At 40.0% G+C, this 24,208-nt stretch overlaps 1 protein-coding gene across 2 annotated transcripts in view; it reads right to left on the minus strand.

Moving 5' to 3' along the window:
- SGIP1 (SH3GL interacting endocytic adaptor 1) overlaps nt 1-24,208 on the minus strand; it is a 196,126-nt gene that overhangs the window by 48,621 nt on the left and 123,297 nt on the right. For both annotated transcript variants that reach the window (XM_084852291.1, XM_084852292.1), the window contains exons 12-15: nt 21,092-21,166; nt 15,894-16,349; nt 10,439-10,563; nt 8,398-8,524 (exon numbers count right to left, since the gene is read on the minus strand). In XM_084852291.1, the coding sequence (XP_084708417.1) occupies nt 8,398-8,524; nt 10,439-10,563; nt 15,894-16,349; nt 21,092-21,166 (783 nt within the window). The remainder of the gene's footprint in view (nt 1-8,397; nt 8,525-10,438; nt 10,564-15,893; nt 16,350-21,091; nt 21,167-24,208) is intronic.

Consider the following 24,208-nt stretch of genomic DNA (forward strand, 5'->3'; position numbering starts at 1 on the left):
CAAAAAATGTGCCTGTATTTAATAACCCACTCATTTTCCTTGTGTAAGAGTGTAACCATTCTCATGGCTCTCTCTAGAAGCAAGTCCTAAATAATTTCAAATATCTTAAAGGGTACACAAACCAAACGCTTCCCATTTAAAAGTTGAGGAAGTGAGTGGGTAGTCTAAGGCAGTACATGTTAAATATATTTAGAACTGACGTCTTGACCTTAATATTGTCAGCATAAACAGTGTTCATGCTACTTGCTATTAACAATTAAACAACGACCAAACACAGCTGGGATGACCCAAGTACACACAGCATTACTCCTTATTAGCCATTTTCCTGAATCATTTTGTGCCACAGTCTCTTTTGTTCCACCATATACCTGAAAAAATCTCCAAGATCATCAAGCTACTGTAAACATGGCCACTATACTTAGGTAATTTGAATCAAAGGGCTGATTACGAATACTGAGCAGCTCCAATAGAGATAGTAATTACTCTGAATGAAATTGTATATGGCTAACGAAACACGTTCTTGTCCTGAATATGAATCAAAGTCCTGCTCATGTTCTTGGCCAATTAGTTAAAAGCATGTGGCCTTCATAGAGCTCCTTACATTTTAAGAGTACTGGTACCTAAAAGTTGGACTTTGCACTACCCTATCACAGTACACCTTAATGATTGCATTGGTTAAGCATAAGGCTTTTGGGTCATATATGACATTTTTTGAAGGATGCAAGTTACAGTCAGGGCCAGAAATATCGGAACAAGGATAACTGTTTTGGCAGTTGGCCTCTGTACACCACCACATTGAAGTTGAAAGGAAACACACCCAGATGGGAGCGAAGTCAGGACTTTCAGCTGTAATTCAAGGGGTTTGACAAAAGTGGGGCACTAACCATTCAGGAAGTACAGCCAGTGGCATACACACACACCCATCGTTGGTGGCTCATAAGTAATGGAACAAACCAACATCATTTCAAACTTAAGGATCGCCTTTAATACCTGGATGAAAATCCTTTGCAGTCAATGACTGCCTGAAGTCTGGAACCCATGGACATGACCAAATGCTGAGTCTCCTCCCTCGAGATGCTTTGTGAGGTCTTTATTGCAGCTGCCTTCAGCTGCTGCTTGTTTGTGGGTCTTTCTGCCTTCAGTCTTGTCTTCAGGAAGTGAAAAGCATGCTCTATTGGGTTGAGATCAGGTGACTGGCTTGGTCATTGAAGAACATCCCACTTCTTTGCCTTCAGAAACTCTTGGGTAGCTTTTGCTGTATGTTTTGGGACATTATCTATCTGCAATATGAAGCAGCGTCTTACCAGTTTGGCAGCATTCAGCTGAATCTGAGCAGAAAGTATAGCCCTATACACTTCAGAATTCATCCTGCTGCTTTTATCATCAGTCAGGTCATCAATAAACACCAGTGACCCAGCTCCATCGGCAGCCATACATGCCCCTGCCATAACACTGCCTCCACCATGTTTGACAGATGATGTGATATGCTTTGGATCATGAGCTGTTCCTGTCCTTCTCCATACTTTTCTCTTCCCATCATTCTCGAACAAGTTAATCTTGGTTTCATCAGTCCAAAGAATCTTATTCCAGAACTGGGCAGGCTTTTTTAGGTGTTTGCTGGCAAAGGCTAATCTGGCCTTTCGGTTCTTGAGCGTTACCAGTGGTTTGCACCTTGTTGTGAAGCCTCTGTATTTACATTCATACAGCCATCTCTTGACTGTAGATCTTGACAATGACATGCCTACCTCCGCAAGAGTGTTCTTGACCTGGCTAGATGTTGTGAAAGGGTTCCTCTTCACCATGAGCAGCATTCTGTGGTCATCCACTTTAGTTTTCTTCCGTGGTCTTCCAGGCCTTTTGCTGTTGCTGAGCTTACCAGTTCATTCCTTCTTTTTCAGGATGTTCCAAACTGTTGTAATGGCCACTCCCACTGTTTTTGCTATCTCTCTGATGGGTTTATTTTGTTTCCTCAGCCTAATGATGACCTCCTTCACTCTTTGGACCTCATGTTGGGAGTTCCAGTGAACAGCTACCAAATGCAAATATAACACTCAGAACCACCTCCAGGCCTTTTATTTGCTTGATTGGGAGTACCCAGGAAACAGACCACACCTGGCCATGCAGCTGCTTGTCAGCCATTCATTCCATTACTTATAAGCCACTAACGATAGGGATATGTGTATGCCACTGGCTGTACTTCCTGAATGCTTATTGCCCCACTTTTGTCAAACCCCTTGAATTATAGCTGAAAGTCCTGACTTCACTCCCATCTGGGTGTGTTTCCTTTCAACTTCAATGTGGTGGTGTACAGAGGCCAACTGCCAAAACAGTTATCCTTGTTCCGATATTTCTGGCCCTGACTGTATGTCTACTGATAAGCTTAAAAAGATCAAAGGTGGTTAACCAGATCTCATATGTACAGGCTTTTAGGAAGATTGTAACGCCTTCCATTTAAGGCAACCTTTTCCTGATATTGCTGTGATGGATATTTTAATGGTTGTTTATATCTGAACTCTCCAGCAAAGGAGATCGCTACCTTGTCATGGTGCTGGAGCTTGAGCACCTCAATGATGCCATGAGCTAAACCATGAAGGGACACTCAAGACAGGAAGGTCATGACAGAGAGGTCAGACTAAATGCGATCCCTGGGGAAGGTAATGGCAACCCACTCCAGTATCCTTGCCGTGAAAACTAAATGGATCAGTACAACCAGAGATATGTCGGTATACCATCGGAAGATGGGACTCCCAGGTCGGAAGATGGTCAAAATGCTACTGGGGAGGAACAGAGGATAAATTCAACTAGCCCCGGATGTGATGACGCAGCTAGCTCAAAGCTGAAAGGACGGCTAGCAGCCAACAGTGCTGGTGGTGAACGACGAATCCGACGTTCTAAAGATCAACACACCATAGGAATCTGGAATGTAAGATCTATGAGCCAGGGCAAATTGGATGTGGTTATTGGGGAGATGTCAAGATTAAATATAGACATTCTGAGTGTCAGTGAACTGAAATGGACTGGAATGGGCCACTTCACATCAGATGACCACCAGATCTACTACTGTGGACAAGAGGACCACAGAAGAAATGGAGTAGCCTTCATAATTAATAATGAAGTGGCTAAAGCCTTGCTTTGATACAATCCAAAAAACGATAGAATGATCTCAATTCGAATTCAGGGTAAGCCATTTAACATCACAGTGATCCAAATACATGCCCCAACCACAGATGCTGAAGAAGCAGAAGTAGATCAGTTCTATGAGGATGTGCAGCACCTACTAGATAATATGCCCAAAAGAGATGTTATTTTCATTACAGGAGACTGGAATGCTAAGGTGGGTTGTCAAATGACACCTGGAATTACAGGCAAGCATGGTCTGGGAGAACAAAATGAAGCAGGACATAGGCTGATAGAATTTTGTCAAGACAACTCACTGTGCATAACAAACACTCTCTTCCAACAACCTAAAAGACGACTTTATACATGGACTTCACCAGATGGTCAACACCGAAATCAGATTGACTACATCCTTTGTAGCCAAAGGTGGCGGACATCTATACAGTCGGTAAAAACAAGGCCTGAAGCTAACTGTAGTTCAAATCACGAACTTCTTATTGCACAGTTTAGAATAAGACTGAAGAGAATAGGGAAGACCCACAGATCAGTTAGATATGAGCTCACTAATATTCCTCATGAATATGCAGTGGAGGTGAAGAATAGATTTAAGGGACTAGATTTAGTAGATAGGGTCCCGGAAGAACTATCGACAGAAGTTCGCAACATTGTTCAGGAGGCGGCAACAAAAAATGTCCCAAAGAAAAAGAAAACCAAGAAGGCAAGGTGGCTGTCTGCTGAGACACTGGAAGTAGCCCAAGAAAGAAGGAAAGCAAAAGGCAACAGTGAAAGGGGGAGATATGCCCAATTAAATGCAAAATTCCAGAGGTGAGCCAGAAGGGATAAGGAATTATTTTTAAACAAGCAATGCGCGGAAGCGGAAGAAGATAATAGAATAGGAAGGACAAGAGACCTCTTCCAGAAAATTAGAAACATCGGAGGTAAATTCCAGGCAAAAATGGGTATGATCAAAAACAACGATGGCAAGGACCTAACAGAAGCAGAAGACAGCAAGAAAGGGTGGCAAGAATATCTGGAAAATCTGTATAGGAAGGATAATAATATCAGGGATAGATTTGACGGTGTGATCAGTTAGTTAGAGCCAGACATCCTGAAGAGTGAGGTTGAATGGACCTTAAGAAGCATTGCTAATAACAAGGCAGCAGGAGACGATGGTATCCCAGCTCAACTGTTTAAAATCTTGCAAGAGGATGCTGTCAAGGTGATGCATGCCATATGTCAGCAAATTTGGAAAACACAAGAATGGCCATCAGATTGGAAAAAATCAACTTATATCCCCATACCAAAAAAGGGAAACACTAAAGAATGTTCAAACTATCGAACAGTGGCACTTATTTCACATGTCAGTAAGGTAATGCTCAAGATCTTGCAAGGTAGACTCCAGCAATTCATGGAACGCGAATTGCCAGATGTACAAGCTGGGTTTAGAAAAGGCAGAGGAACTAGAGACCAAATTGCCAATATCTGCTGGATAATGGAGAAAGCCAGGGAGTTTCAGAAAAACATCTATTTCTGTTTTATTGACTATTCTAAAGCCTTTGACTGTGTGGATCATAACAAATTGTGGCAAGTTCTTGTTGGTATGGGGATACTAAATCATCTTGTCTGCCTCCTGAGGAATCTGTATAACGACCAAGTAGCAACAGTGAGAACAGACCACAGAACAACGGACTGGTTTAAGATTGGGAAAGGAGTACGGCAGGGTTGTATACTCTCACCCTACCTATTCAACCTGTACGCAGAACACATCATGCGACGTGCTGGGCTTGATGAAGCCAAGGCTGGAGTTAAAATCGCTGGAAGAAACATTAACAATCTCAGATATGCAGATGATGCCACTTTGATGGCTGAAAGCGAGGAGGAGCTGAGGAACCTTATGACGAAGGTGAAAGAAGAAAGTGCAAAAGCTAGGTTGCAGTTAAACCTCAAAAAAACCAAGATTATGGCAACCAGCTTGACTGATAACTGGCAAATAGAGGGAGAAAACATGGAGGCAGTGACAGACTTTGTCTTTCTAGGCGTAAAGATTACTGCAGACGCTGACTGCAGCCAGGAAATCAGAAGACGTTTACTTCTTGGGAGGACAGCAATGACAAATCTTGATAAAATAGTGAAGAGCAGAGACATCACACTGACAACAAAGTTCCGCATAGTTAAAGCAATGGTATTCCCCGTAGTAACCTATGGCTGCGAGAGATGGACCATAAGGAACGCTGAGCAAAGGAAAATAGATGCTTTTGGACTGTGGTGTTGGAGGAAAATTCTGAGAGTGCCTTGCACTGCAAGAAGATCAAACCAGTCCATACTCCAGGAAATAAAGCCAGACTGCTCACTTGAGGGAATGATATTAAAGGCAAAACTGAAGTACTTTGGCCACATAATGAGAAGACAGGATACCCCGGAGAAGATGCTGATGCTAGGGAAAGTGGAAGGCAAAAAGAAGAGGGGCCGACCAAGGGCAAGACGGATGGATGATATTCTGGAGGTGACGGACTCGACCTTGGGGGAGCTGGGGGTGGCGACAGCCGACAGGAAGCTCTGGCGTGGGCTGGTCCATGAAGTCACGAAGAGTTGAAAGCGACTGAATGAATAAACAACAACACATTTGAACTGATTTTTTAAAATACTGTGTTGAATTTAGAAATTGAATGGACTAGTAACTGCCTTGATGTAACTTAGCGAAAAGCAGAATATAAATATTTTAAGTAAAAGTAAATTGTTGGACATTTTTGCAGTCACTGTATCTCTGCACATCAATATAAAGGATAGGCAAATGTGTGGAAGCATATTGCATAACAGTACAAGAATCCTGATTCCGATATAGAATGTTCACCTTCACTTCCACAACTGCTGTCACAAAATAAGCAGAAGCCAGCATATCAATAGTGATTTATTTTTACAGCAAAAACCTTCTCTACAACTTTCATGCTGTGCTCTTCTGAAATACCTTACACGGACAGAAGCAGCATGTAAATGAAATATAAGTAGAGAGGAACTTTGCTTACATTAATTAAAATGTACATAATGACTAATTACATGCTTTCCCTCAAAGTAATCATGTTCATTGTGTGGGTACGTGTATGTATATATGTGTATGAGTACGCGCGCGCACACATAATTGTTTCAGTGGAAAATTGTGTGCTTTCTCTCACCTTTTATACTTGCACAAAACCTAGAGAAATACTCCAACTTAAAAGTTAGCTGTAAAGTTACCTTCGTTTCTGAAATATAATTTCTGATAAGAATGACAAAGCAGTGTGCCTCATAAAAAACTACACTCAATGATGTCTGTGTCAGACAAATTACACCAGCCCATGGAACATAATATTTCACATGCAAGGAGTTGAATCATGGATGGCACAGCCTCTTAGTTAAAAGAACACATATGGTAAATTTAACTTCTTAAGTGAAATGCCATTCAGTCCATTGACTGACATGCATTTACATCACACTGGTGGTCATCAGACTGACCAGCAGCAAACAGAAACAAAGGACACAGATTTGAAGAAGGAAATATGAAGTCAGAAAATTGCCTCAAGCACTCTCCCACCCTGCCCCTTGCCCAGAAAGAAATTGAAAGTGAACTTGATTTTTCAGAAGGACAAACCAAAACTGAAAGCACTTCAAACCATATTCAGCACTAAACAAATTAATAGAGGAGGTTTGAAAATATGCTCCAATTGAGAGCATCTTCATTTTCTAATAATCAAAGCCAATATCTAAAAATAATATGAGCCTTTTAGGACTAAAAGACATTTCCTATAAATGGGAAGTCAGAAGTATGTTTTATGGCTCATCACTCAAACAAAGACAAAACACACATAATTCAATTCATTTAATTTTTCAGATTGCCAAGTTTGGCTTTCTTGGAAGGAATATCCAAATTGTTGCCATTCTTAGTTCATTAAGAACAATCAGGTAGTCAATTTGAATGGTAGTTCAAATGCCTTTTCTCCTCCACACAGATTAGAAAATGACCGAAATAAGAGGCACATAGCAAGCACGCCAATGAAACAAAGTTTAGACTAATGGCAGAACGGGTCCAAATGAATGTAAAACAAGGAAAAAGAAATAAAAGAAAACAACCTGGCAAACAATGAGAACTGAAGGAGACAGAGATGGTCTGTAGAAGAGCAGAAGCACCGATGAAAGGAGAGGCAGGTCAAAAAGGAAAACCTGGAGTCTGCAGTACAAAAGAACTATATCAGAGAGAAGATGATTTTAAAGTAGAAAGAAGGGAGGGAAAGTCTTGCAAATGAAATGAAGAATAGCAGAAAGATTCCAAATCTATGTTGGTCTGAGAAAAAGAAGGGGAAAGGTTCAGGGAGAACAGAGAATGAAACAAAACCCAAAGGCATAAAAATCTAGGTACTGTCAGCCATAGAACTGTTATGGTGTAATCTGACCTCTACTTAATAAGAAAAAACAATGCACAATGTTCAATATTTCAAATGTTAAGAAGTTTCAGATCAGAAACATTTTGAGCTGTTTTTAAAATGTTGCAGCTATTCAGTATCTGCAATTCAAAAAGTCAATACTTGATTTATAACATTGGTTTTTGACAATAAGCAATTCCATGGTGTATTTTCAGTTCCTGCTATCCTTTCCTGTCTTTCCTTATTAAGATGAACTTTGTGTTAAGCATTCTTTTTACTGCATTTATCTAGTTAACTACATCAAATTAATTTAGTAATGAGATGCACTATTATCCAATGGACACACTAAGCTTTATAGCCTCTAGAGTGACACAGTAAAACTTTTTATATCTGTAGGGATCAGGATATTAAGGCATACACATGATGTTCCATGTATGTGCTGTTTTCTGAGTGACTTATCAGAAAGTGCTGCATTGAATCCACAAAACACTGTTTGAGTTTCCCAAGAGCTCCTCATTGTGAAAAATCCACCACTGCATGAGCTCCAAAAGCTCTCAAATCCAATTAAAAATGCTTTCTGATCTCAGTGTAATTTGGGGACTCTTAGAAGGCACATTCTGTCCATATAAAAAAATGGGTGCTTATGCAGAACTTGTGTGTGTGCCCTGTTAGATCCCTGTCAATATATATGCATGTATATCACAGATGCAGCAGTCTAAAGTTAAGCAAAATTGCAATTCTCATTTATGTTAAAAAAAAGTGCTTTAACATAACATGACAACAAAAACAAAGAAAATATAACCAAACAAAGGGTTCCAGAAATAAAAAGATTTAAGCCATTCCGCTAATGGAAATATTCTTCAAAAGAAAAAAGCTTTTTTGTTACCAATTGTGGGAGTAGTGGCTGCACTCAAGGAATTGGTGGACGATATGGAAGAGGTGCTTTCAGCACGTGCTAAAGGTGCTATCGGAGGAGGGCTGGATGAGTGAACTGGAGGGCTAAACGGTCTGGACTGTAGACAAACACAAACAAGATTAAAAATGCACACCATGGATCACTGAATTTGAACACGCCAAAGAATATTAATAACCAAACATACATGCTATCTTCTTAGGCTCTTGGAACACCCAGAATTAATTAATATGTATTAAATTGACATACAGACTCATTGATTTCTCAGCTGCTGTTCACTGACTATTAACCCAGTTAGATGACTGCAAGTTTCACTATGCTCTTTAATGCACACAAACTATGGGTTGGATCCAGACGTGCCCCTACACAAATGGAAGGGCTTCTTCTGTACATAGAGGGAACCAGGATTCTTCTGAGGTTTCCTGCTGTAGAAATGGGATGGGGTGGCAATTGCTGCTGATTCCTCCATCCTCCTGCAGTTTCCAGAGCAGGATGGGCAAATCTTTCTATCTCGTTTTCTCCCACATTCTGTTTTTTAAAATCTCAAGTCCTTTCTGTCCTGTTTATGAGGATATCTGTGAGTTATTATCAAAAAGGAACTGAATGAAAATAACTCACCCATCCGTATTCAACTGTCACCTCCTATGGCAGCCTTCCCCAACCTGGTGCCCTCCAGATGTGTTGGACTACAACTCCCAGCATGACCCAGCCAGCCATGGTTGGCTGGGGCATCTTGGGAGATGTAGTCCATCACATCTGGAGGGCACCAAGTTGGGGAAGGCTGTCCTGTGGTGTTCTGGAGGTTCCTCAGCCCTCAGGAGCTGTTATTTGGGCGGCAAAGGGGAAGAAGGATTCAGCAAAAAATGCCCCTTTCTCCATCCCCATTGGAACTCTGCTGAGTGCAAACCTGGATCCAATTCTCTATTTTTTAATGAAGATGAGAAAACCTTTTGGAGAAACCTTTTGCAGACTGTAATAAACATGGGATGCATTTGAAACTGCAAAAGTGTGGAGCAAATGAAACACGGCACAGGTGTTAAAATTAACAAACAATTGCCCAAATTAAATTCATCGGTTAGTTTCATTCTGGAAATCCACATCCTGGATTTTTCAGATTTTGCAATGGTAATTTGATAACATCTCAAGATATAAGGTTGTTTCAAATGTTCCATTTCTCCTTATACAGAAGCACTTCTCTTTAGTAACAGAAAGTAAGACAACATGTGAACAGTCATGGATGATGACTGTACATGACAATTTCACTGTGTGAATATGTAGCTGGAATCTGATTATATATACTGTGTGTGTGTGTGTGTGTGTGTGTGTGTGTGTGTGTATATATATATATATATATATATAAAAAAAAAATTATTACATTTCTATACCACCCAGTAATCGAAGTTCTCTTCCCAAGCTTGTGCACATGCAGTGAAAGGTGCATGCACAATTGTGACATGACCAGGGCCTGCATACAATATTCACATTTCTTCTGACATAGAAGTGCTTTTCATGTAGGGAAAATGTAACATCTTAAGCAGCCCTTAATGATGCCTAAGTATGTACAAGTCCAAGTATTTCAGGAGATGTAAAAAGGTATAAGCCTTCTCTTGTCTGGCAGTTTCAGATTCATTGAGGCTTAACAGTTTTTGAACATGCCATGCTTGACAAATGCTTTATAGATGTCCTTGTTAAAGTAAATTCATATTCTCACACATGTGGAAAAATTCTGACTTATTCCTGACACAATAACTATGCCAACATTGATATCTGGCATGATAGAAAACCCAACAAGACAAGTCTGCAATTTCAAATGTGGACTTTTCATAAAGATCTGCCAATCAATTGTCATCAACAGTTTCTTCTGTCTATTGTTTCAAACAAGAAAGGGGGGAAATTAGGCAAACAGCATTTGTTCCTTATGAATGATTTGCTCATCTCTATTTATCTGCTCTATGCTGGGCAGAAGATATGCTCCTCCAATATAATCAGTGATTATGAAAAAGCTAGAACATACCACATCAACTCCAGGCTTCCCTGGAGGTAATTTTGGACGAGATGGGGGTCTAGGTGGAGGAGGTGGAGGAGTAGTGCTGCTGCAGGATGCCAATGGGGTTGCAGGCCGAGCAGGAGACGACGACCCTGAAATAAATGCACACTATAAAATGGAGCTGTTCTCAGCGCATTTCCCCCCTGCCCTTGGTCAGTACCCCTCTCAACAGAGAACAGGCCACCAAGCAAACAATTGCCAAGCCAGCTTCTGACTTATGTTGGCAGCTACTACATAATAATACAGTTCATATGTGTGGATGGGGATTGGATGAAGTCAGAAAGTTGCTAAGTGAACAAGTCACGGTAAAATGGAAAAGCTTATTTCTGTGCTATGCCAATGGAATATTCACATGCACTTCACAATGAAGACACTGTTGCTATGGTTCACATACTGCCTTTCTATAAATCTCATTAACTTAAATAATGAAGCAGTGGTTGTTGAATTACACTCATTTTAGATGAAAGATGGTTACTAAAATATTGTCTTGTTTCTTGGGCAGCCCTGCAATTTACCGTTCCTTAATATCATCTTGCTACAAAAGCACAATGCGTTCTTGTTACACAAACATTACTGGGGCTGCAATCCTATTCAGGAGTAAACTAATGTGTGTTCAGTGGGAATTATTCCCATATTAATGTGCATAGGATTGCAACCTTAAAGAATCATGGTTTCCAATGAAATGGACAAACCTTGCACAGGTCTTTTCATGTGATTGTAAGATGCTAGCAAATCAGAGAACAACTAAGACAACTAGGATAATGAAAGGGCTAATGTTACATTGTCTTGGAATAAAATACAGGTATTTCAAGAAATGTTTAAAAATCCTCTCCTCCAAGATAAGACAGGTTGCATGCTGTTGTAGATGCAGTTATTGATATGTTTCAGAATAAAGTTCAACAATACTGTATCAACTAACATAATTTACATTTTTTTTAACCAAAAAAGCCAAGAAGATGTTTTATGAACTGAAGAGTAAGAGGTAATATTAGAAATTAACTGATCAGGACTATTACTGATCATTACTGTAAAGCGGGGGTGGGCAGTTGGTGGCTCTCCAGATGTTTTGGCCTGTACCTCCCAACTTCCCTCACCACTGTTTATGCTGGCTAGGGCTGCTGGGAGTTGTAGGCCAAAACATCAGGAGGGCCACAAGTTGCCCACCCCTGTTGTGAAGAGGACTGTAAAGAACACTATTGTGTAAGGATCCCAAATTACCTTCAGTGGCACCTGAGCTGCTGCTGTGTTGCTCCTTTGCACATGCTTGGTAACATCAAAAGTATGCTGTCACAGGAAGAATTCATGCTGTGCCTTTTTCCCACTCCACCATTATTCTTTCTGGAAACTGGAACAACAGCAGTGTGGGAAGGATCTACAGCATGGACTCCTTGTACATACTGTGAACATATGATGGGGATTACTGAGTGATACAGGAAGGAACTACATGGCAGTGGCTGTTATGCTGCTAAAGGGAACATAAAACTGCTTTAAAACTCCCTCCCACTTCTATTTGGCCAGTCCAGCATACAGTATTTTCAACATGTTCCTCCTCCCACCCAAGATTAAAAAAACCAGACATCTGTGGGAGGTAAATGGCAAATACATATTTCAAGTGGAAAACGAAAGGGGAATATATTCTATATGCAATAAATCACATTCCTCCTGTTTTTCATAGGTACTAAAATCAGTCCTTCAAAGCCGTTCTACATTCAAGTCAATCCATAAACCAGATATGGGTTAGTTTATCATACCAGTATTACAGTGTTGATCATAAACACTGACTGATCACATGCTTCATGCAGTCAGTGGAATACACACATAAAACACGCAGCTAATGGGAGATGGTAGATGGCTGGAGCTTTAAAAATATAGCACTATAAATGATTATGAAATGATATTGCATTTGCTAAGCATTCCCTGAATGTTTCCCTTAACCAGGGTAAGGTCTTGGAAAAGCTTTGGCCATTTAAAACATTTCTCATTCAGTGTCACAGGTAAAACCACATACTGTTCAAGTGTGAAATTTTGTGCACTGAAAGCACAGGTTTTTCTTAATTAAAATACCATAAAAACCTAATTCTGAACAATACCTACATAAATATTAATCCCAGATTACTGAAGAGACTTGAGTTTGCCTATTGCTGGTGAATTACAGCAACAGGAATTTTCAAGGATGTGGTGCTAAAGTTGCTGATAAAAATTAGAAGTAACAATATGACAAACTATGGTAGCATGTGTGATCCTGTCTCAGAGAGCTACTAGAAACCTGCCCTATGCAATTCCAGGGAAACAACTGGATCTTTTGTAAGTACACATCCATCAGCTCAATGATCAACTAAAACTGAAGATCCCTTATAGAAGCACCAATAGCACTTTACATGTAGGAAATAAGGTAAGTGTTAGAAAAACTTTTTTTGTTTACGAAGTCTGCAGATATCTTGCCAAGCCAATTTTTTAAAGTACCATTTTCTAAGATAGAGCTCACTAGAATTTCTTTAAAAATTTTTCAGTATATTCCCCCCAGTGATGGGTTCACTAAAAATAACTTTCACCTCAAAATCAGACCAAGAACTGGGCTCCTAATTTATTTATATTGATGGTTCTATATTATAGAAATAAGTACAACTCATAATAAGTGCCCACTTAGTTTGCTGATCTTGAATATGTTGACAGGGGAAAAGGAAGTATTTTTGAAACTACTGATATAAACTCCAAACAAGGAGTTTAGTAGTTTGGGTGATAATTGAGATAGTTCCTTTCTTTCCAGTCATTAAGCAGATGTGTCCAGTTTGCAGCTTATTTGTTTTATGAACTAAAAAATTTCTTAACGTGTTACAGAATTCAAGATACTTGCTCAGAATTAGGTCCCATTAATCTTGGTGGGACTTAGGTCCACCTGAAATGTAAAGCACACCACAGTCCTTTGCCCCAGTCCAACAACAGCAATCTACACATGAAAACAATTTTCTGTATGCAGATCTCGAGAGTACAAGGGGAAACATCTGCCACATCCAGCAACATGCCTGCGTATCTGTCTTGGAAGGGTGCACCAAAAACAGAAAAACTACACTGTGAGGTAGTTTTTTAAGCTAAGCAGGGAATGAGCTCTGTGAAAAGGGTGTGTTTACATGTGCACCCATCTGGACTTATTCTAGATGACTCCCAACCTGGTGCTCTCCAGATATGTTGGACCTAAGGGGAATTCATACCATTCCCCAGCCAGCTGGTTAGGGGATGTTAGTCTAACACATCTAGAAAGCTCCAGGTTGGGGAAGATTGGTCTAGACACCCTCTTCTCCTTAATTAGATCTATGAAAGGCTCTCTTCCTAAAGGCTGCTAAACAAGTGAGCCACTTTAGTTCTCCATACCAATTTGCTCTGTGAGAACTGCAAGCACGGTAGACAATGCACAGCCTATCTTTTGCATTTGCAATTCTTTGGATAGGAACCCTAGGCTGTCATAAAACAGGTGCTGGAATTTTACTGCTAATCCATCCCACGCACACACATTTCAAGATGAACTACTCAATGTGAACCAACTACCAAACTTCAGGAAAATACACAAGGTCTAGAGGTCTAGGAGAAGAATCATATTTTCACATGATTCTTGGTCAGTGTTTGACCAGTGCTCATTACACATTTAGTGATCAGAAGCAAAGTTTCATTTTAATTTTTTTAAATAAATGGTTTAAATAAAAAATAACAATTTCTCAGAAGCTAGGTTATGTCATACATAGTGTCACTGCTTTTACCACAATGATAAGCCATACATAACTGTATGGCTTACATAACTGTAACTGGTCTGAAGCCATACATAACTGTATGGCTTCAGACCAGTGCTTATTCACTGTATCTTTATTTATAGGGAGTGTTAGCCTTAAACTAATTCAGTGGTCATATTACAGATACAAATATGCCATTCCTTAATTAAAAAAATAAATAGCCAAGCATGCTTTTTTTTAAAGGGGAGTACTAGTATTTGATTTGCTCATTAGATGGGGCAATTTGCAATTGAAGGAGTTTAAAAATTCTCACATCATTGCAAGTTGGGCTTAGATCCCTTTAAATGTTGGCCTATCTCAAAATGGGATTTGCCCCAACGCCGCAACTAGCTAATTCTCCCCTAGCGGAAAAGAAAAAAGGCCATTACCTTTGAGAACAGGGAGGAGGTAAACAATAGCAGGGAGGAACCTCCTCTCCTTAATTTAAAGCATGCCATTTCCTACCAGGAAGCATGTAATTTGTAGTTTTTCCTTCCTTCCTTCGAAACCAAATTGGGAGTCAAAGAAAACTACAAACCCTATGCTTTCCAGCAGGATGTTGCACTTCTGAGCATGGTCAAGAAATCATTTCCAGTTAAGGTAAGGCCTCTCCTGTCTCTGATTAGTGGTCCCTGTCCCTGATACCTTTGACAACAGGGAATCGGGGGTGGGGGGAAGGATTAAACCCCCTTGCCATATGTTGCAGTCATAATGGAAATCTACTGACTGCCTTTGAAAGGCGATCTGGAAACTAAAATAATCTTTGATAGTATCACCTTTGACTCTAAGGCTATTGTAACCATTTGCAACAACCCCACCCTCACCCGCAGTTATATTCTACAAAATATTGCATTGCTGATGGGATACATTAAAACTGCTCTGAGGGGAAATGCAAAATTAAACTCATGTTTTTAATCTGCATTTCTCTCACTCCACTGATCCAATGAAGGACATACTTACATTACTCATACGTACTACAGAGATGTTTGAAGGCTCAACACAGATGAACTTTGATTCCCAAAAGAGGCACAGGAAGTATTTCCTAGGAAAGCATGAAGTCCTCCCTGTGACTACCCAGCTGACACACATCGCTTCCCTCATGCCCACAGCCCATAAATTGAACCAGTTCTAAATTAGAAGGGTAAGACGAACGCCTATTAAAGCTTCCTTGTTTTTATGGCTGTCAAGGAGAGTCTGTGGTCACTTGGCAAAACAGAATATCTTTGCTTATAACTTTATCATGGAGAAAAAGTAGGAGCTTCCTTCCCCTTGCTAGGCAGAAATGAAGAATGGCTACACAGTGAAAGAGGGTAGAGTTAGATGTTTTCTTGCTTAGGAAGTCTGATAAAAGTAGACAATTCCTCATTTGATATAAGAGATAGCTTTTCCACCTACGTCTTAAAGATGTAGAGTTCCCCCATAAACACTAGACATTCAGCAATGGCAGGGAAATAACACATAGTATCAAGGGATCAAGGTTAAGTTGGACCACAAGAGCACGGAATAAAATTAAAATAAAAGCCACTGGGCACAGTACAATCAAACAAAGGGAATGACTGATGCTCAAAAGCCAACCAACTAAGAGTAGCTAAAAAGGTTTTGTGTTCACACGGCAGCATTCACGGCCACACTGAAGCACACTCAAAGCTGTTTAGACATACCACTGGTGCTTCCTGTGCCACTGCCAGAGCTGGGTCCGGGTGATGACACCACTGTTCTGTAGGTAGGAGGTGGAGGGGGAGGTGGTGTTGCTCTCTGTCCCACCCCAAAATCTTTAGGAGATGCTGCTGATGCTAAGTTATCATCTTTAACGTGGGTCTGCTCAGAAACTTTCTTCTGAACCTCTTCTAAATTGAGTGGAGATGGAACACTGCGAGAGGTTTCTGCCTCTGGAGGCTCATCTGGGGTTTCTGATGCCACAGGCAGGGATACCACTTTTTCCCTTGAAGTCACCTCTGGAGTTACGTTTTCCGGGGACTGATCAGAAAAACTGATCCACTTATCCTCCGCGTTAGCAGCAACAGACTTGGGGGATAATACTGGGCCAAAAATGCTGTCCAAGTCATTGATTGATGGTAGTTTGTCACTTTTGACCTCTGTTGCTGTCTGGTCATTTCCTGTGGTCAAAGTAGTTGATTTTAAACTTTAACATCAACTTGTACAGCTAAGTTGTACTAATGCTCTACGTATGTATGGGGCTTTTAAAATCAGCTACATTCTAGCACAGACATTTTAAAAACATATTTATAAAGTACTATCAGGGAACATAATTAATGTGCACAAATATCTATATATCAGGTGAAATGTATGCTATACATATTTTTTTGAAGTACATTCCATGTAAACCAGCATACAGAGCATACTGCCTGCATATCGCATTCATACAAATATACCCAAATGGAGTGCACTATTATCTGAGAAAATTGCTTGGACAAATCAGCTAACGAAGTGACTTTATTAGTAAATGTTACAAGCAAAAATTGAAATTGCAAAGTAACTTGAAATTCAAACATAATGACTTGCATACAGGTATGAATACGTACACTGAAAATGTAACTACACAATGCATATTTGTGCTCTGCATATACATTATGGTACTATTTCAGTGTAATAAATGAGAAAATAGATGATTATAGGACTTTGTTATTGAGTTGAGCAATCATTACTGCTTGTTATGTTTGAGCAAATGTAGCAGAGTCCATCTATACATATGGCTTAAAGGAAAGGAAACAGATTTTGTACTTTTTCATCTGGGCCTCTTGCTGAAAAAAACTGCAAGAACATCTAGGCTAGAAGACTTTTGTATACTAAAGGTTGCTATATAAATGATAAACAATCGATGTATTATAACTTTACAGCATCCTGGAACATTTGAAAATTAACACACTGATTCTAAATACATTCTCTTCTGGGAGAGAAAATGCTCCGAGTTCAATGTATGAGTTCTGCTCAGTGATTAGGTTCTAGCTGGATGCTATCCAGAGAAAGTTGTAAATTAATTTCCACTGAAATCAGTAGGATTTAAGCCTGCCTGTTCTTTTTCTGGATTGCATCTGTGAAGAAATGGAATGTATATCACTGGTGTTGTTCTGTAATGTTTACTTTGTGTGGCCTCTGAGAGGCTATAATGTATCTAAGTAGGCCTGAGGCCTTGCTTTGTTACTATCAAAGGCCTGTGTAGTAGTTGCTTAGTGATGTTCTGAAGGGGAAGAGAGAGACAATCGTTTTGAATATTTATAGATGGGGCCTGGATCAGTTAAATTCAATTTTGATTGGCTGAGGATTCTTGCTAGCTGGAAAAGAACAATTGGAAAAGGGCAGTTAAGGAGGTGACAGGAGTGTAGTCATTTGGTTATTAATCTGAGAGGGAGAAGCTCTGCTGGGTGGTGTATAGTGTTACAGAAGGACTAAGAGATTAGAGCTCTTTCAATCTGAGATCCCAAAATTGATCAGCCAATAATATCTATGTTGTTAATTGCCAAGAACTGGAAAAATTATAAAACCATTCATATCTAAAAACGGTTTATTAAAGTTTGGGAAATTGTACAATTATTGAAAATTAGTGAGGTAGTGAGACTGAGAGACAGTAGACAAAAGAATCTCAAATTATGAAGAAACCTTTTATTGAATATTGGAATATTGGAAAAATAATTATGGTGTAGAAATCAATATATATTGTTTTGTTACTTCTTAAATTATTGGTGTGAAGTAAAATTTGATGCTATGTGCTATTTAACCTATTTGATACTTAATTTAATGCTAAATGTATATATTTGGTGTTACACAGGATATTTTGGTTGAGTAACTAAATCTATTAGATTTGGATGTGCCTATTGATTGTGTTATATAATGATACGTTGCATATTGCCTTCATGTATTCACAAAAGCTTTAAAAAATAAAGTTGTTTTTTAAAAACCAAAAAACCAAAAACCAGAAGGACTAGGAGAAAGCTGAGGAGAAAGTGAATAGCTAAGGCCTAAATACTAGGGCTATTCCTTTTCTCTGGGGTAACCATACGTGGCTGGCGAAGATCAGGAGTAGGAATGGACGTGGCTGTGTTATGCCAGGAGGCTGCCCTAAGATCTTGCCAGAATAAGGTGATACAATCAGGAAGTAAAAACCCAAATAAACTGTCCTGGCAGCCAGAAATACAACAGGGGGAGCTTTGGGAACCAAAGGAAGGCTGTACCCAAGACCCTGGTTGTGAGTAAATTTGGCTGGGGTGGAGGTTTATGGAATTTGACTTGAGTAAAAGAAGTCATTAAGAGGCTTGTAATAGCAACAGTGTCTCTTGAGTCCTAAAGAATTGTCAGTAAGCAGTATTTTGAAAACCTCAAAGTAAATATTAGTATTCCTTTATATACAAAATACCCCTTTAATACATTAACTCGTTTAATAGTTCTTCTTCTCTCTAGTGTTGGTACTTATCTCATGCCTAAGCCTCTTATACCAGGCTACTAGGAGGTTTTAATGTATTGTAAGAGAACTGGTGGCAGAGGAAAAGGGTCAGCTTGGGAAAATCTAAGTTACAGTGGCAGAGAGTTCCTTAGGCCCTGAAATATAAGCATTTGCTGGAAATAAGAAACCCCATAGGTGGGATTGCACAGTGAAGGAGCAGGTTCCCCATAGGGTGGCAGCATGGAGAGAAACCCTTCCCCCACCATAGTATCCAACAGTCATAACTGTACACAGTTCTAACTGCATACCATGCACACAATGGGAAATGGTTGTGTGCTCATAGAAATATTTTATTTTCATAGAAAGGACCGAGTGGGAATCCTCTGTATGTGAAAAGCTACCGGAATGTGCCCCCTGTTGCCTTTCAATTATGTTGTTCATGCCAAAGCAGCAGACTATGGCATGAAGGTGAGGGAAATGTCTGTTATATATAGCCAAGACGCTCAATTTGTGCAACGGTGAAAAATTATATTAGGTGGTATATCTCTTTTCAATCAACCCTCCATTGCAGTCAGCTCCCTATTATTTGGCCTAGTAGAACTACTGAATGGGCATCTTGTAACGTATCTGTATATGACTGTCCAGTCATCTCTTTGGTGCAAAAGTTATGTATGCACACAGGAAGATGAAGTGATGCAGCTATAATTCTGCAAAAACTTATACTAAATCTTTACCTTTACCTTAAAGTACAAGAAATTTGATGAAATTATATTTCACATTATATTGTCATTGAGAAAACTAAATTTTAGGAATTATATAAGGCCTAATTAAATTTATCTCCGGGAGAGAGCAGAGGACAGGAAGGCCTGGTGTGCTATGGTCCATGGGGTCATGAAGAGTCAGACACGACTTAACGACTGAACAACAACAACAACAATTAAATTTATATTTTGAATCTCTGCATTGCTGCTGGAGGTTTTTTTTGGTTGTATTGTTATATTGTGGTTTTAAGCTTTTATATTTTACACTGTTGTATAAAACCACTCTGTGGTTTTAATTTTTGTGAACCGCCCAGAGAGCTTCAGCTATTGGGCAGTATAGAAAATAAATAAATAAATAAATAAATAAATAAAAGGAAAACATATAAAACCTTTTTCGTTATTGCCCTGGTCATGATTCATGTAAAATGTGCAGCAAGCTAATTCAGGAAACAAATGATCAAACTTGGAAGTGCATTTAACTTGATGAACGTTACTGTTTGCAGGTATGCATTTTATCTACCGAACATAGATACTGGGAAAAATGGTAGTGTGTATGTGAATAAATATTGATGAAAAGAGCACAAAATGTGTAATCCAAAACAATACACATATTTATAAAGAAATGCTGTTAAAACATCAACTTTGTATGCATTGCACAAAATAACATTTATGTTCCATACCATGCCCATCTTTTCAGAAGCCATCTTTGCATTTTCTTACTGGAACTTAAGACATACTTATACATTCTATTCCGACCAATGGCACTCCCATTGTTTACAAATAGAATCATACAGCTAATCACGTTCACTTGCAACATGAATTGTATAAGCGGCTGTAAGTACCTTAGTTTCTATGTGCCACAATATCTTTGATTCTAGCTTTCTTTCAAAGAATTCACGTTCATTGAATAAAGCTTTCCTGCCTCCCCCTTCCTTCTGCAGCCTTCTGCTTCCCCCCAAATCTCTTCCTGGGAATTTTGGAACTCTTGGGAACAGTGTTGGGGACTGCTGATGGAAGGGGAGTTGGTGAGTTTCTCCCTCCCTTATGTGAATGGAGAAGCAACTTAGGATCCAAGCCATGATTTTTTGCTTTAAGCAAGAGCCCTATACCATCTTAATTATATTTACTCATAGTTCCACATGAACATAATTCCAGGCTAGAACCAGCTTTCGTTCTACAACTAGGCTTCCTACCGATATCAGTGAGAACCCAGCATGTACTGAGATTCGTGACAGACTCACTAAGCTTCCTAACTTATTTTTTTTTAACACAAAACTGGATCAAACAAATTAACAGTCTACTGACAAAATTACTGACAAATTGCTCATAATTTTTTTTATTACAATAGCCCTATTTTTGTGGAAAACCTGTTCAATATTTCAATACAACACAGGTAGCAAAAATCATTTCAAAATCTCAAGGTCTTTAGAAAAATGTTATGTATTAGACTTCATTCCAATTTTCCGCTAAAGAAGGAACATCTGTTAAGATATCTGAAGGCGGATGGAAATATTAAATGCAGGGTATTATGTATGCATAATGCATGTAATTATATGGTCATTATTAAGAAAGTATTAATAGGATTTAGATGCTATTCACATGAAAAGTTCATAATGTACACTGAATAGGGACATAGATATTTGGCAGCATAATCTAGATCTTACACACTTAGTAGCCATTTGTTGCCAAATATTCTTACCTACTGCAATTGTTAAAGGAGAACCAGTTCGAGGAGGTGTAGCTGGAATGTTCTTGGGTGGAAGTGGTGGAGGTGCTGGGAAACAAAGGTAAGAATGTAAAGTAAAAGATGGACAAAGCTCAATACATAAATAAATATAACATAGTAACTTCCAGAGATGTAATCGAAAATACAGTTGAGATCCAGACAGTCCATTGCACAAGCAGAAGCCACTTCTGCTTGTGTAAGGCCCACATTTTTTTATCAACTCCCCACTCCTGCTGCAGCCCCTGCACCACATCCCATGCTGTTTTGCAGAGTCACTCAACTCTCAGAAGCGGCCCTGTGGTGAGAGGTGAAACTGTGAAAGAGGCTTCGGGGGGTGGGGAGAAGCAGGAAAGCTCTGTTGAGTAAGTGGAATTCCTCCCATGCTTCTCTGTATTCAAGCACTGGAAACATATAGTCTCTACCTCTAGAGACTTATTGAAAAAAAATATTAGAGCACAATCCTATTGGGATTCCCATTCACCTCTGAACTTGGAGGCAGATGGGAATCTTATGCAGAGCAGGAGCAACATGGAGGAGATCTTCACCTCTGCACTGCTCCTGCTCTGCATTTTTGCTAGATGGGTGTTTTGCCCGTCTACCTGTGGCTCTGCAGAGCGGGAGGGAAGGAGGCTGGAGAGGCTGGAGGGTACATCGTAAACCAGCCACCCCGGTCTCCTCCCCTCCCTACCCACAGAACCACCCCATTTCCCATCCCTCCGAGGTTGCCTTTGCAACCCTGGAGAAGCAGCTGGTGCAGTTCTCTCTGTGCTGGCTGTGAGGGGGAGGGGAGCTTGGACTCCTGGGTCTGAGGTAAGAGCAGAGTCTCCAACCTCGGATCCAGGAATCCAAAGATCCTATGGCCCCCCAGGCTCTGTCTAGAGGCCATAGGATTGCTCTCCCCCCAAAGCAAGAGATTAATACAATAGCTAGAAGAACACAAGAAAAAGAATCCATCTCCATTCTCCTGAAGAGAATTCTACAAACAGTGTGGGTAATTTCTTTATGATATGTAGGAACTCTACATTGTCATTAATGATATCAACCTGGCCTACATACCATAAAGAAATTAGTCACTCCATTTGTTTAGATATTTTAGGGTATTTTTGCAGACAATATGACAGATAAAAAGCTTATTCCATTATTTTCTGAAAAGACAAAGGCATTTTCACAGTGAATGATGAGCAGTGTTTACAAAAATTAAGTGTACACCTCTAACAAATCTGCAATGTGCTACAGATAAGGATTACTGCAGCTACTATTTTATCATGAAATAATATGCTAATCAGGATGCTCTATTAGATGACACTTATATATCAATTATTGGCCCTGTTCAGTTTGCACAGTGGGGTCCAATGGCAAATCATGGGTTAATTAATAAACCATGAGTTAACGTGAAATTGTTTAACCCACAAACAACCCCAAGTGCCCCTGTTCAGACATCATAGAAACAACACTCGAATGCGGCACTTGAGGGTTGTTAATGCAAACAGGAAGTGACTCACGTGTGGCTTCAGTGTGGCACGTGTGCCTGCAATTGTTGGGTTAATTAACCCACAATTTGCCACCGGACACTACTGTGACTTCTGAGCATGGTCAATGTGTGTCACTGTTTGTGAAGATTCAAAACATCCAGAGGTAAAAGATGTTTAAAATGTTGTGAAAAAATTAAAAATAAGTGTGTTTTGTAATATAGTATTGTTACAATAATAAAGGTTATCATGGAGAAGTAGAAAGGTACCTCTAACTAAGGCCAGTTACTTTGTGACTGAGGCCTTGCAGTTGGCTGCCTGCTATCTGCCAGTAAAGCTGTTACTGTTATTACCAAATAAGCTATTATGATCTTAGTGGTTCACAGAGAGACTTGTCCGTTTATATATTCGACAGGAGGATTCAAAAGATCGAGTTTTGATGGGTCATTTACAAACATCCTATTGGCTCTCATTGGCCTCAGATTTAGGCCAAGGAGATACTGAAGAATTGTAGGTCATTGGTCAAAGGGTCCTGACTGAAACTGTATAAAAGGGGCAGTTCCAAACTGTCATGGGTCAGTTGGAGCAGTGTGGCCTGGTGGTCTTCAGAGACAGCAGCTGAAAGAGAGCCTAGGAAGAGGTGAAAAACACCACCCCCTAGCTGAGATCACAGAAGCCAGAGTTAGCCACTACAGGAAGACTGAGAAGGTGGCTCTCAATATGGCTTCTGGCCAGCGTGACAGCAGAACACAGTTGGTCTCAAGAAGAAGGAAGACTTCAAGAAGCAGGAGGCAACTTCTTGGCTGTATCCTGGTTGTCAAGTAACTGACCAGAAGAAATCTTTTTTAATACAGGCTGAGGAAAGGCAGGTTGCTTGCCTGTAACTGTAGTTCTTTGAGTAGACATCTGTGCATTCACACATATGGGCTCTGTGCCTGTGCAGAGCCTCAATTCAGGAAACTTCTATAGCTGAGGATTGTTTTGGAAGGAACCCTCCCTCACTGTCCTCCTCAGCATGCCCATAGTGGGTTCCCACCCAGTCCCTCAGTTCCTTGAGACCACCTAATGTGGCCTTGGATCCGAGGGTGAGAAACATACCTCGTTATCGACATCGATATCGACACCAAAGCGGGGATGGTGGGTGGGCTGTGTGAATGAACAGATGACCACTCGAAGAACTACGGTTACAGGTAAGTAACCTGCCTTTCTTCTTTGTGGTTCCTGTGCATCACACATATGGGCAATTAACAAGCTGACTTACCAGAGGTGGGCCAGTGCGTAGTGATGTATCATTGCAAAAGTGATGACAGAACAACCTGACCAAGGCAGCAGTCCTTTCAAGCTCGAACACTGAGCCTGCAATGTGTGATGAATGTTGATGGCTTTGCCCAAGTCGCAGCTTTAAAGAGGTCTGGCAATGAAACCCAATGTCCAAAAGCTGATACTCCCTGTGTAGAGCGTGCCCTGATCGAGTTCGATAACTAGAGTCCAGAAAGCTCATAGGCTAGTTTTATAGTATGAACAATCCATGATGCCAGCCCCCGAGATGATACAGGCATCCCTTTTTTGGGACTGCCATAACATATGAAGAGACATAACAGCTGAAGATCTACAGCTACAA

This window comes from Heloderma suspectum, chromosome 4, assembly GCF_057233095.1.
Source record: "Heloderma suspectum isolate Gila_16-S chromosome 4, 16-S_ref, whole genome shotgun sequence".
Lineage (NCBI taxonomy): Eukaryota > Metazoa > Chordata > Lepidosauria > Squamata > Helodermatidae > Heloderma > Heloderma suspectum.